Source organism: Phasianus colchicus, chromosome 8, assembly GCF_987193195.1.
Source record: "Phasianus colchicus chromosome 8, bPhaCol1.hap1.1, whole genome shotgun sequence".
In the NCBI taxonomy this organism is placed as follows: Eukaryota; Metazoa; Chordata; class Aves; order Galliformes; family Phasianidae; genus Phasianus; species Phasianus colchicus.
The window spans coordinates 33,425,829-33,439,069 of NC_143443.1; the positions used below are offsets into that span (position 1 = coordinate 33,425,829).

General features: G+C 46.6%; 1 protein-coding gene across 3 annotated transcripts in view; it reads left to right on the plus strand.

Moving 5' to 3' along the window:
* The first annotated feature begins 1,395 nt into the window (after window positions 1–1,395).
* DOCK1 (dedicator of cytokinesis 1) overlaps window positions 1,396–13,241 on the plus strand; it is a 272,132-nt gene continuing 260,286 nt past the window's right edge. For 2 of the 3 annotated variants that reach the window (XM_031597310.2, XM_031597311.2), the window contains exon 1: window positions 1,396–1,548. In XM_031597310.2, coding sequence (XP_031453170.2) covers window positions 1,503–1,548 — 46 coding nt within the window. In that variant the 5' untranslated portion in view covers window positions 1,396–1,502. Of the gene's footprint in view, window positions 1,549–6,782; window positions 6,811–13,241 lie in introns of those variants that run through there. The other variant, XM_090145652.1, reaches the window with a different exon arrangement.

Sequence of the window (13,241 nt, forward strand, 5' to 3'; positions counted from 1 at the left end):
CTTTTCCATTTCACTCCCCTTTTGCTTGCCTGAAGTTACAAAGATGACTATAGCAACAGGACAAGTATACCCATTATTTCAGTTAATTCACTTTGATTTATCTTATGAAAAATAAACCTGTTAAATCAAAGAGCTCCGTTGTAAGTTGTCTTTAGTAAGACTCTAATCATTTACTCATTAATGCAGGATAAAGATGATAAGCCAGGCAGCTGACTTTAAGAATCTTTTGATCTCCTCACTCCAGGACATAATGTGGGAAGGTGCAGAGGTTGGATCTATCACAGCAGCTCTTGGGTTCAGCAGGACAATGAAATGCAATGAAATTGAGATTAGTTTGAACTTGTAGGTAGTGACCTGGGCAATAGATCACAAGGATGGGAAAAGGGAAGGTTCATAGAACAAGGTGTAGCCTCTTTTAGATGTTGGAGCTGAATACTTGATCCTCAAACTTGGTGATAATGAGTAGAAAGTGACGCCCTATGTACCCAGTGATATTCAACAATAAGAGCAGAGCAAAGACACTGAAGTATGATCCATGTGCATGGAGCTTCTCCAGCAAAGGAGCAATCTGATGTGATAGCCAGTCAGGTGTTTCCTGAAGCTGAGGTTCTCTGGGAGTGCAAGGATCACAGAATGGCTTGGGTTGGAAGGGACCTCAAGGATCATGAAGCTCCAACCAAGATCAGGATGATTATTTTTATTGGTTGTTCTTCTGTAATCAAATTATTCCACGTGGTGAAGTCCAGGATCTCTAGAGGTGATCCAGAGCCTTGAAAACGTGGCATTGATGGACGTGGTTGGTGGGTATGAGGGGGTGGGTTGGGCTTGGGGGTCCTAGAGGTGGGATCCTGGAGATGTTTTCGAACTGTGATGGTTCTATTCAGCCAGGAGAGGCTGGGTTTGGAGCAGGTCTCCGATTTAGGAGGTGTTTTGTCTTCGGAAGCAAGGATTTACCCGGAAATGGTGCTCTCCTAACACAGCCCGCCGTGCTTCGAGTGCCGGCCCCGCGTTAGTGCCGCTCCTCGGGGCAGCGACAGGCTCAAATCCCGCTGCCGAAAATACAGCAGAAACCAAAGCTAACCAACTTTTCTCCGGACTTCTGAAGAGTTCGGACGCAGCCCGGGCCTCTCCCGCTTTCTGACCGCGGGATAAAGAGGAGAGCGCCGCTTTTATACAGAGCCGGTTCCGAGCGGGACAGATTTCCTGCAGAGTGGGGCCGGGATGCGGTCAGCCCGGGAGCTGCTGGGCTTTCCGTAGCGGAGCCGCTCGGCCCCGTCCGGGCCGGGAGGAGCGCTCTCGGCGTCCCCCGGTTCCCGAGGGCGAAGGCGGGGCTCGTCCCGCCGTCCCGGGGCTGCCCTGTGCCGGCTCCCCCCGGCCGGCCGCTGGCTCCGCCCGCACCACATGACTGCCGTCGGTAGAAACTTTTCCCGTCCCGCGGTTGGAAAATGGCGGCGTAGGAGCGGGGTTCTCGCATCCCCGCCCGCTCCGGCCGCCCCAGCGCCATGACCCGTTGGGTTCCCACCAAAAGGGAGGAGAAATACGGCGTAGGTGAGGATCCTCCCTGCCTCCCCTCGAACCCCGCGCCCGCCTGTTGCGCTGCGGCGTTCCGCGAAGTACGCGGGGATCCCCGCACGTCCGCCGGGCCGGGGGCTGCGCTGGGCCCGGCGGGGCGAGCGTGGAGCCGCACGGCTGCTCCGCACGGCTGCTCTCCCGGCTCTCGGCCGCCCTTCCCGGCCGCTGGAATCGAGGAGTTCGTGCTGGAGCGCGGCTCGACCTGCGCTCGAGTCAGCCTCGAGCAGAAAGTTGCAGCTTTGTGTTGTTTCTCCTCTCCCTCCCCCCTCCCCACCTCCATCCCGGCGCTCGGTACCACTTTCTCTGGCTTAAAGTGGGTTTCTCGCCCCGTGCCCCTCGATGTGCCGGGGTTTCCCCGCTGCTGCCCGAGGTTCCATGTCTCCTGGGCTGTTTCCGTCCCCCGGCACAGAGGCGGATTGTTCTCATGCTGGCGGAGCCGCGCTGCGGGAGGCCCGGCGCGGTGCTGGCGGTGTTTCATAGGGTTTGGAAGCGTTTTGTAGGGGTTGAGGAGGAGAAAACCGACACGAGCGAGAGCGTTTGTCGCGGGGAAGGAGATGATAAACCTGCGTGTTCCGTTTGGAAGTAAGAAATGGAGTGTTTTCTCCCGCAGTTGTTGCACTCTGGATCCTGAGATCGGTTGTACACAGCTAAGCCTTGTGTAACAACTGGAACAGGAAGAAGGGAACGTGTGGGATTAAACTGAACACAAGTGAGTTTTAGGAATTACTTTAAAATTCTGCCTGTATGTGCCTAGAAAACAAGGGCATGCTATCCGAGTCTATGGCATGTGCTCAGTGCTGTACCTCTGAACTGCTGGAATAGATCTGTCACCACGCAGTGTGAGCTGCTGTTGGAAACCTGAGGACACTGGAGGGCACGCACTGCATTGCAGGGTGATGTCTCACGTCTGAGGTGCTTTTTTGGGGAGTGATGTCCCGGAGCTGCTTTGCTCCGAGAGGACGAGGAGTTGTGGAGGCAGTTGAGATGGAAGTTTTGGGTATCCAGTGTGGGAAACTGCATTTGTAGAGAGTGAACTTAGGTGTAATTTAATATTGATTTGTTTCTTGGTTTCATAAAGCACAGGCACGAGCACTTTTGTGCTGGGAGTGTGCTGAAGCTGTAACTCTTGAAAAGGCTCAGAGTCCTCAGCGGAGGCTCATTCTGCACTTCTTGTTTGTCTGCTGCTCTTTGGAGTTTTGTCATATTCTGGTAATAGCTTCGCAATTTCTATGATGGTTTCTTTCTTTCTTTCTTTTCTTTTTTTTTCCTTGGAGTTAGCTGAGTGGGATGATCTGTAGTGCCAGAGAAATACTTTGACGAGCTATGGGGTGTGAGAGTTGAGAAGAGACACAGTGTTGCAAGGAGATTAAATGGGATTTAGAGTTAATTGGGTGCTGCTATTCTCTGTTATGCTGCTGAATGCAGGTTTTGGAGAGGACAGCTTCTTTTCTGCACTGCTGAATTTCCTCCTGATGGAGATTCATATTCTGCTTGGTAAATATATTTTACATGTCCTTGTGTAGTTAAAAATGGGGACTTACGTACCCTGCAAGGCTTCTGGTGTTCTTCTTTACTGGTTGTGAAGCTTCCAGGTTGCAGTGGATCAGTGCAAAAGTCGTGTAGTCCCAGAGCAGCAATGGAGAACACATTGTTAAGGTGAACATCCTAATCAAAGAACGTTGTCTTCCCGACTGTTTGCCATGGCCAGTGCTGGAGAGTGACAGCAGAACCGTGTTGTGTGACAGCAAACCAGCAACACCTGTGTCCTCCAAGCAGGGCTGCTAATGGAGCTGCCATCCATCTCTGCAGGACTGAGCTGATGGAGTGCGTGGGCACGGCGCTGAAGCAGACGCAGCGATCAGCAGGAGGGTGTCATTGGTTGTGGGTTATGCTGCTTACCTTGTGGGAGCACAGAAGTGTGTCTGTGTGTATATATAAAAGCCATATGTTTATATGTAATGCATATGTAGGTTTTTTTTCCCCATTGGATTAGCGTGTTCCTGCGCACGACTAACTTGTCTTAACACCTCAAGTCCCAAAGGCTGCTGACGGCGATGCACTGGGAGTGAATTACAGAGAGATTGGGTGCAGATGTTTCAGGAAATGCTTTTTCTGCTCAGCTACCCCATCCCACAGTGCTGGGTTCCCAGCAGCTACTGCATGCCCACGATCCGTGCGGGGAGCAGCGCGTGAAACTTATCTCAGAGGGCAGCCGTGAGCGTGACTCAGCTCTGCTTCCTGGTGGGGCTCAGAGCCTGGGGAGGCGGGATGAGAAACGGGTGGGGATGGAATAGCATGAGGGACTTATGAGATGATCATGTAGGGCAGCCATCTGCAAGAGGAAAATGAGCAGCTGGATTGGAGCAGCTTTCCTGCGCTCCCGATGCCGCTCATCCTTCTCCTTCGTCATTGCAGCTCTCATCTCGTTGTTGGGATGTGGCATGCTTGGGAATGGAGGTAGCTGTGTGGGTGCATGGCTTTCTGAGCAGGACCATCAGAAAGTCCAGGCGCTGTGTGTATCTGCTGCATACCTGCAGTAGTGCCTGCAGGAGCTGTTCAGGCTCCTGTTTCGTGCTTGTAGTTGGAGGTGAAAATGTTGATGTTCTTGTTTATGGCAATAAAAATGAGGTGCAATGAGATGCTTTAGGAATCTGTCAGCCTAAGTAGCACTTCTGAGATAAACAAACATGACATGGCTTGGGTAATTTCCAAATCCCCTTGGGCGTTCAGGTTGAATATTGGGAAAAAATCAGAAAGAGCAGTCAGGCAACGGCACGCAAAGGCTGTGCAGGGAGCTGGTGGGGTCACTGTCCCTTGGGATTTTCAGGAGCTCTGGAGATGTAGCACTTGGGCATGGTTAATGGTTAATGGGCATGGTGGGGATGGATTGAGAGTCGGACTAGAATATCCTAAAAGTCTTTTCCAACCTTAATGATTCTGTGCTTTCTGCAGTTATTGAGCACTTTTCCTTTGTTCCACAGGCTGCAGTAAGAGGTGAAACTGGGGCTACTGCAGTTGCTTCAAAAGTTGCGCCAAAAATACCTTTAATGTTTTTTTAAGAGCAGATAAGGAGGCATGAGACCACCACTGTGACAGCTGAAACTTTCTTGTAAACAGAGAAGCAGTGAGTCTGCTGGCCTCAGATGGGAAAGGAGAGCTTCCTGGAGCTGTGTGCTCTCCTTCAGACCCTGATAATTTTCAGGATGCTGACTGTACTTCTCTCTGCTTCTCCTAATGAACGACAAAAAAGCAGGATAATGCTGTTGTTACTGTGAATAGTGCTTAGTGTAGGCTCTTAACTTCAGGCAGGTTTTATGAATGTGCTGATAAAGAAGGGGCTAGGTAAGTGTACATGGAGCTGTATTTAAATATATTACTTTAGGATGGCACCTGATGCCTGGAAGTGCAATGTCAGGTCGTAGGCCAATGGTAATGTTAAATATATCAAGGATACCAGCATTTCTTTAAGTAATTTGGTCTATCTGTGACTGTATATGTGCTGTTGATGCACTTCAGGGGTTACCTGGGTGCACTCTGGTTTTCCCCAGGTAGGCAGGGTAGTGCGGGTGCTTGAGGAGGTGTCTGCAGTTCTGTCCTCAACCAGCACCTTCCAGCTGCCCACATAAGCAGTGTTCTGGGTAGGATTTGTGTTTCCATGCGTGCTTTTTAAAAACAAGCAACTGTAACAACAACAAACCAACCCAGGAAGGAAACCAGTTTTGCTCCAAGCCGCCCCACTTGGGACTTGGTGTGTTTTTCCTTGTTACTGGTCAGTTTGGTTTGTTTGTCACTGCAGGCAAATGATAACCTGCCCGATTTGGGATGCTTTGAAATAGGATGGACTTGCCATATTTCCAGGTCAGGGTGTTGTCGTGCCTCCCAGGGTTTGGGATAGCTTTTCAAAAGGCATATATATAGTATATTCAAACCAGATATGCAAAAATATATATATTTTTTTTATTTCTAAAGGAGGACCATATAGTTAGTTGGTAAAATAATTTATGAAGGTTGTGATGTGCAGCTTCAGTTGTCCTTCCCTTATAGTGGCCCTTTGGAAGGATGGACAGGAATTTAATAAGAATAATGCCATTTGAAACTCATACAGGTCAGTGCTGGTTGTTCATTTCTGCTGTGCAAGGAAGGACCTCAATGCTGAGAACAGATTTCAGGTTTTCCAAAAATCCAGTATTTGTGGGTTGTTGGCGTGGTGACTGGGGACACTGGAGGTTCCCTCCCTTCTTCATGAAGAATTGGTGGTTTTTGCCTTTTTTACTCCTACCTTAAAAGGATTTTAGGAAGTTAATGAAGGTGCATCTTAGCATTGCTGTTCTGTGAGCGAATTTGGAGTCTTTCTGAGGCCATTCTGTGCACCACGGATTTATTACAGCAGTGCTGTGCTATGATGTCCAGAACCAAAGGAGTAAAAATGTGCATATGCTGTATTTATTTATTAGTGCATTATTATTTTGGGGAAGCATGTTCAGATTCAGCCTCTTGGAGACAACATGCCCTCCTGTGTGCCATGGCCACATGTACTTACTCCTAAAGGAGCTGTCAGTGGCAGAGTTGCAAGCTGGTATTGTTTTGAGAAGGGCTTTACCAGAAATATGTTTTTTCCTTATTCATTTTCTCGCATAGGATGTTATGAAATCTGTGTGCATTCCATATGTGCAGTCACCATTTGCGCTGCATTTGTTTTTAGCTGTAGCACCTTGGCTTTTGGCCCTCATTTTAAATATCCAGGAATAAGAGAGGTACCAGCCTCTACTTCAGCCTGATGAAAAGACCTCGTGAAGGTTGTGAGCTTCAGCTGTTTGTCTTTATTGCTAATCATTTCTGTGCTTCACAGCTGCAGGTGAAAAACCTTTAGGGTTTGCAGTGGGATCAGTTAATGAGCAGCGCGACTTTATAGGGGCAGTAAACTACCCCAGACCTTCCGTGTGTGTTGTCTGTGATCTGAAAGGTTCTTGGAGTTTTTACAAGAGCTTTTAAAAATGTGCTGTGCTTCAGTGCTGGTAAATACCCTTGTAGCTCTCTGCTATGGCTCTGCTGTAGGCTGTTGGGATGGAGCAGCGCATCGCTGACTTCCAGCTGATGCTGAGCATTGGCTGAACTCTCCTGAGTTATATGGGTTGCTTTGAGAGTGTATCCACTTGAATTAACACTCCTGTTCCTAGAAGAGAGAAGAGGAGGGGGAATTTTGTTACAGTGAGATTTTGTGCTTCATGTCATACACAGGTATGGAAGGAACAACAGTAGGACGGGGTCCTGGTTAAAGGTTTTACAGAAAGAAGTAGCACCTACCCTGTTGGTTTCTTTGGTTTTCCTGTTTGTCTGTTCCTTGCAATGACTGTTTAGATTATTATTATTATTTTGCATTTATTGGCATAAAGTAAATACATTTTCTTTTATGTATGGGCAGAATTTTCAGGAAGGGGGAAGTAAACTGAATGCAATTTAAAGCCAAAGCAGCATCTCCAGGGAGCTTGTCCCTCAGCTTGCAACTACAGGCTTAAGCATTTTTGGGAAATACTTGTGTTTCTGGAGATTGTCCCGTGTTGGCTGTGGACCACATGCAGGGTATGCCTTTTCTAACCCTGTAGTAGTCCTCTAGGACTGAAATCCAATACGCCTTGTTAAGTAAATACCTGTGGATGTGTCTAACTTAAGATAAACAGCTGGAAGCTTACCTAGATGAATGAATCGAAGCTCCATTGAGGAGCCAGTGCTAATCCAGTTGGAAAGGATTTGCTCCATTAATGATGTCAATCTCATGTCTGTACTCAGTGCAGAGCTGAAACTTCTACAAAACGTGCAAGGATGACTGGCCTCAGTTCCTATGGATGGTCTGCTGTAGGGGTCTCCTTGGTACGGAGGTGGGCCATTGGTTATGAACTGGAGAAGTGTATCTTTGCTGCAAACTTGAAAACCCTTAATTTTGCTTTCTGGCCTGTGGTGGATCCCAGCAGTGTTCTAACTGCAGGGTTTTTTCTTTTTGTTTTTAATATATTCCTTAATGAGTTACTGAAATGCTTCTTTGAGCTTGGAGGAAAATGGAGATGGTACTCTATCTAAACCAAAAGAATGTTCAGAAAGATAACGTTTGTGGTTGTGAAACTTTATCCATGTTTTTGGGCTGAAGTGGTGATAATACATACATCTATAGCATTATCAGTCTTCTCATGTTTATGTAATTTGTGCATTAAATGTGATTATTGATGTAAAGAGTTGTAACACAAATAGCAGCGGTTATGGAATTTCAGTTTTATCAGCAAAATATGTACTATCTCTTGAAATATTTTTCTGCTCCATATAGCTTTGTAACTAAACTGAAATAATTACATTGAGAACTATTATGTGCAATTATATAACCATGCACATAACAAAAGAAACAGATGGATAACTGGAGTAACTATTGGCCACCACGCTTGCACTTTTTTCCTAATGTGGTACAGTATTTCCTAGCAGTGCTGCTTTGTTTAGGGTACTATTACTGTTATTTTAGCACAAACCTTTTTATAAAACATTTTCAGAGGTTTCTTGTAGCCGATTTCACCGAAGGGAGCTGGAATAGCAAAAAGTCTTTGTGTTACCCAGAAGAAAAAACAAGTGAGAAAGCTGTGCAGGTTTGCTCTGTAATTTAGGGACAGGAAGAAAGTAAAGGTGTACGTGATCAGTGTGTGCTTGTAGGATCTTGGCTTCTGGGCACTCTGTTCTGTACAGCTTCACAGCTTAATTGAGCTTGGAGAGACCTTGATCGGATCCCACATGAAGCTGCACTCAGCGTTCTGAGGAGCACGAAGTGGGAGTGCTGGGGAAATGCCGTGTGCTGGCAGCAGCAAACTGTATTGTTCTCCTCTGGTAATGGACACAGTGCTGGAGATGGTAAATTCCTCATCGATTGCCAGCAGAGCTGCAAGGAACATGGCTCCTGAACCGCTTGGATGTGTGATGTCTGAAAGCACAGGTGGGAGGTGAGGAGTGTACAGACCACAGCATGCAGAGAGACCAAGTGCTGCGGGGCACCTGAGCCCCTCACAGCACTGAAATGCTCTGTGTGCATCTTCCTTCCTCTCCAAACAAAGCACAGAAGTACTGACAGCACTAGATTTGAAGTCCTGCATAGTAGGCTAGCACATGTTGGTGAGCTTGGCTGAGCCCAGCTCCCAGGGAGGGGTTGCTGAGCATGCCAGACTGAGAACGCATGGTTGTAGAGGTTTTCTTTTATTTCTGGGATAATAATAATAATAATAAAAAATATTAAGAAAAGTAATTGAAAAAGAAATAAGTTGCTTCTTGGTGCTGATGACAGTGCTTGAAATACCTTAGTAGGCTGACGGGGCTAAGTGGAAGGCAGCTCAGTTGGTACCTGCCTTTCTAGCAGCACGCCTGCCTGCCTCCCAGCTGATGCTTCAGCCTGTAACACAGCCATCATTGTGGCAGCTGGTCTGCAGGCAGAGATGTTGGCAGCACACAGTGGGCTCAGGGAGTGCGGCTGGGTGCTTTTATTGGGGAATTAAGTTGTCTCTGCTCCAGCTTGGTGTGCGTGTAGCATTTGGTGTATCAGCAACCAAGTGAAATGAAAGCAACTGGTAATGTAAAAAGTATTCCTGTAGTGGACTTTGGGACAGGAAATATCTCAGCACTGAGCCAGATGGAAGTAGCTGATGATATTTGAGTTTCCAAGTCCTGACACAGATGGTGAACAATTTAAAAGTACGCATGCTTTCAAAAATGTGCTGTGCATATGACTCCAGTGTACAGATCGTGACCCTGAAATGGCTGCAGCTGATTGAGGTGGTTACTGGGAATGTCTTACAAATGCTGTCCTCTAAAGGAGAGGTTGTGCTATGATTTTAATGACTAAGTAGAAATACGGTTGAGCATATTGTTTAGGTCAGGAAAGTTATAGATAAAGGGATGGGTGATCCTTGAAGCTTTCTCTTGATTAAACCTTAGGCTGTTCTCCCAAAATAGGAGATTGGACCAGCTTGTCCTCTTGATTTCTTTTTTTTTTTCTTACTTATTTGTGGTCAGAATGGAAAACGTTTTGCTGTCTGTTTCATGCAGTCTCTGGCTCGCTTGTAATTCAGAGCTCTGGAAAGCAATGCTTATGTTCAAGCCTGTAGGATGCGCTCTCATTTTAACCCGAACTACAGACGGTGATGCTTATTTCAGGTCTGTAGTTTGCTATGAGGTGGTGCTGCCTGGTGTGCAGCCCTGGACTGAGCTCAGCCTGTAGCAGCACGGTGCTGAGACTGAGCAAAATGGGCTTATGGTACACAGCCACACATGAGAGCCTGCTCAGCTTCTGCTTACATGAAGGAATAATAATATATATAATGCTTTTAATATCATATGCTTCTTTGAATGGTTTCCTATCTTTTTGGCAGTATCTCTTATTTTCCTTAGCCAGTTTTCTGCACGCAGGCATTGTCTGCCTTGTTGCCCTTACTGAGATTCCTTCCTTCCTGCTTCACCCTTGTCGTTGATGGGGAAAAGTGTTTATCCTTCAAGATTTATAGCTGGGGGGAAAAATGGCAAATGCAATGGAGCTGTTTGCTTCTGTTCCAGTAGCCAGCTGTAAACTCTTGTCACTTTTTCTGCTTTGTCACAGCAGGAGGAGGCGGAACCACTGTGCCTGCAGAGCCCCTGCTAATGTTTCATATTATCATTACTAGATGTTGGTTGTCTTCCCTGTTGGTTCCCAGTGCTGCTTTGACTAGGAAATGTAGATGGAGCAGACCTGAGATCATCTTTTTTTTTTTTCTTCTTTATTTTATCTCCCATTTAAAGTTTATTTCTGAGGACCAGTCTCTCGGATTTTCACTGGTATAACTTATAAGTAAGTTGAACTTAAAGCAAAGAATAAATAAAGGCGTTGTGTGTTTCTGTTTTTGGTTTAGCTTTGGACATATCTGGGCTTCTACCTCCAGTAAGAGCTGCTGTGCTGGCTGCAGTGTGCAGCAGCCAACTCTGAGCCTGTCAGGGGTGCTTATGGCTGCTGACAGTCCGTCTTCTGTCTGTGTGTGACTTTGGTCAAGTTTTTGCTGTGTTTGTGTCTCTTCTGACACTGCTCGCTGTTCACCAGGCACAGACAGACCTGGTGTTGTGTGACTTCCCAGGTGATGGGAGCAGCGTGCCCAGGACCAGCTCAGAATTGTTGTAAGGCTTTGACAGCTGCTGTGTTTGTGGGAATTGGCTCCTTTGTCGAGCGTGCTCAGAGATGTGACAGAGCAAGGAGGGGCTGGGAGCAGTAGGTGAAGGCTCTTTTCCCAGAATTTTCTGCTACTGAGATATTCTGGTGGGAGTAAAGAGCAGATTTTTGTGTGGCACAGAGGTATTTCTGAGGCAGTAGTTTCCATCGTGTGTGACTCAAAGGGGGTTAAACAACAATCCGGGAGTTTTGATGGAGAGCCAAATATTCTTATGTTATTTAATATTACGTTTTGTTTATTTTTGTTTGTTGGCTTTTGTTCTTATGCGTTTTACTGTAACTAAGAGTCTACGGGGATTAAAGGAAAAAAAAAGACATTGCTGTGGATAGCATAACATCTGCAGTTATTTTAGACTGGGTGGCTTCAGTGCGGGTCACTGCTGTGCTAAGAACTCAAGAGCGGTTTGGGGGGCTGCTTCTGTGGTTGTGGCTCTGGGTTTTTGGACTCTGGTCTGATACAGTCAGTCTCACTCCTGGGGTGCTGGTGCAGGTAATGCGTGCTCTGGTGGCACTGGGTCCTTTTGCTGCAGCTTACGGAAGGTGCTTCGTTAGCAGCCTTTTAATCAGAAGGAAACGTCTTTGAGAAGCAAGCGAGGCTTCGAGGAGTGCCTGAAGTGACTTGCTCTGAGCTCTGTGTGATGAGTCTTATTTATTAAATAAATGAAGGCAGTGACTTGGATATAGCCAGATAAGCACATTCTAAAACAGAGTAAGGAGAATTACTCAGTTGTGGTATTGTTTACATTTTTAGAATTTTTGTGTGGGTTCAGCTTGTTTGAGTTTCCAGTTGCAAGTATTCTCGAAACGATTTATGAGCAGATTTTTATCAATAACTTGGTGCAAAGGAGGCCTCTATTTACAGAGCTGTGGTAACTCTGATTTAAATGGTTCAGATTGGTGACTCACCTGAGCAAATGCAGAAAGCACTCTTTGGACTTCTGCAGCTGGAGCACATGAAGGTGGACATGAGATTTCATACTGTTAGGAACTGAATATCTAAAACATTGGGATGACTTTGTAAGTCCTTAAGGCACGATCTGGGAACTGTTCATATATCAAGATACTGCTCTAAGGTTGGGAGTGCATGTGTTGTGCTTGTATATTAGTGCTTCTTTAATGTTTATTTGACTGCCAGTGGCCAGCGAGCTGGATGAGCCCCACTGTGAGTGGTCCAAGTGTTGGGTGAGACATTCCCACAGGATTAGTTGGAGCAAATGCCTGCTGATTTTTGTAGGAAGAAAAGACCTAGGGATTGTGAAACTGATTAATAAGTTGAATAGATGAGAAATTGGAGTTGGTCTAATTAAAAGTTATTAGATGGGTGGAGTATTTTTACCCAGACCCAAGAATTTTAAGGGGAAGTGATTATGAAGGACGTTTGCAGTCCAGTTCACCACAAAGGTGCACTGACAGTTGGAGCTTGCCAAATTTCATCATTTGAGCAGATTCAATGTCTTCTAGGCTGCTTTGGAAACCATCAGAGTGAGATGGTTGTCCTTCAGCCAGCGTTGGCCGTTGGCACTGCTGGCAGCTGTACAGTGTGTTCCTAGCAAAGGGAGCCAGTAGTTGGAAGGGTGCTGGGGACACAATGTGCCAAAAAGAAAGCCAGAATAGTCTGCTCTTTTCTTATAGCAGCTGGTTGGAATAATGGTGAACGTTGATGCATTCACTGCATGCTTCTCTACTGCAGGTTGACCTGAGAGTCGTGCTGGTGCCTCCAGTGTCTGTGCTGGCTCTTGCTGAACCCTGGCCAAAATAGAGGCTAGGTGCCCAGGGAATGAATGCTTGTGGGTGTGGTAGCACTCATTTAATCGATGGCTTTTGGGATGTAATTGGGAATGTTGGAGGGAGCTGGAAGTTGTTGGGTGGCCATCAAAAGGCTGCTCTGGTCCTTAAAGTGCCTCTACCAGTGTGACCTCTCGCAAAACAGGGCCATCTTCCTGCTGCCTTCTGCGCACCTGCCGAAAACCTTCCAAGCAGCAAGTGAAAAACAAGCGCAGAGTATCACTGAGTTTTCCTCTTGACTCTGAGGTTCCAGGTGCAGCTGGTGCTGCTGGAGGCTGGGGCTTCCCAGGTGTTTGGGCTGGGAGCTGCTTCTGACTGCCCAGGCGTGTGGTTCTGTGCCATCACTTCACTTGAGATGGAATTGGGCTAGGTCAACTTGTACTTGGCTAGAAAAGGTTTAAGAACAATCAAATTAGCCTGTGCTTTACAGAGGTGAATCTAGGATCCTAGTGATTAGCAAGGTGGGGAGTTCTAGTTGTGCAAGCAGATTATTCAGTTGTTCCTCTGCTGTTTTGTACTTCTGGGAGATACGTGTATTTGATTTATGGGGAGAGTAAAATGTAATTCAGAGCTCTTAAAGAATAGGAATCCCATATCAGTTACATTTTCTTCTCCGCGCTTCTTCCAGCACGATCATCCATCAGTGTGAGCTGGAAGCAGTGTGGTG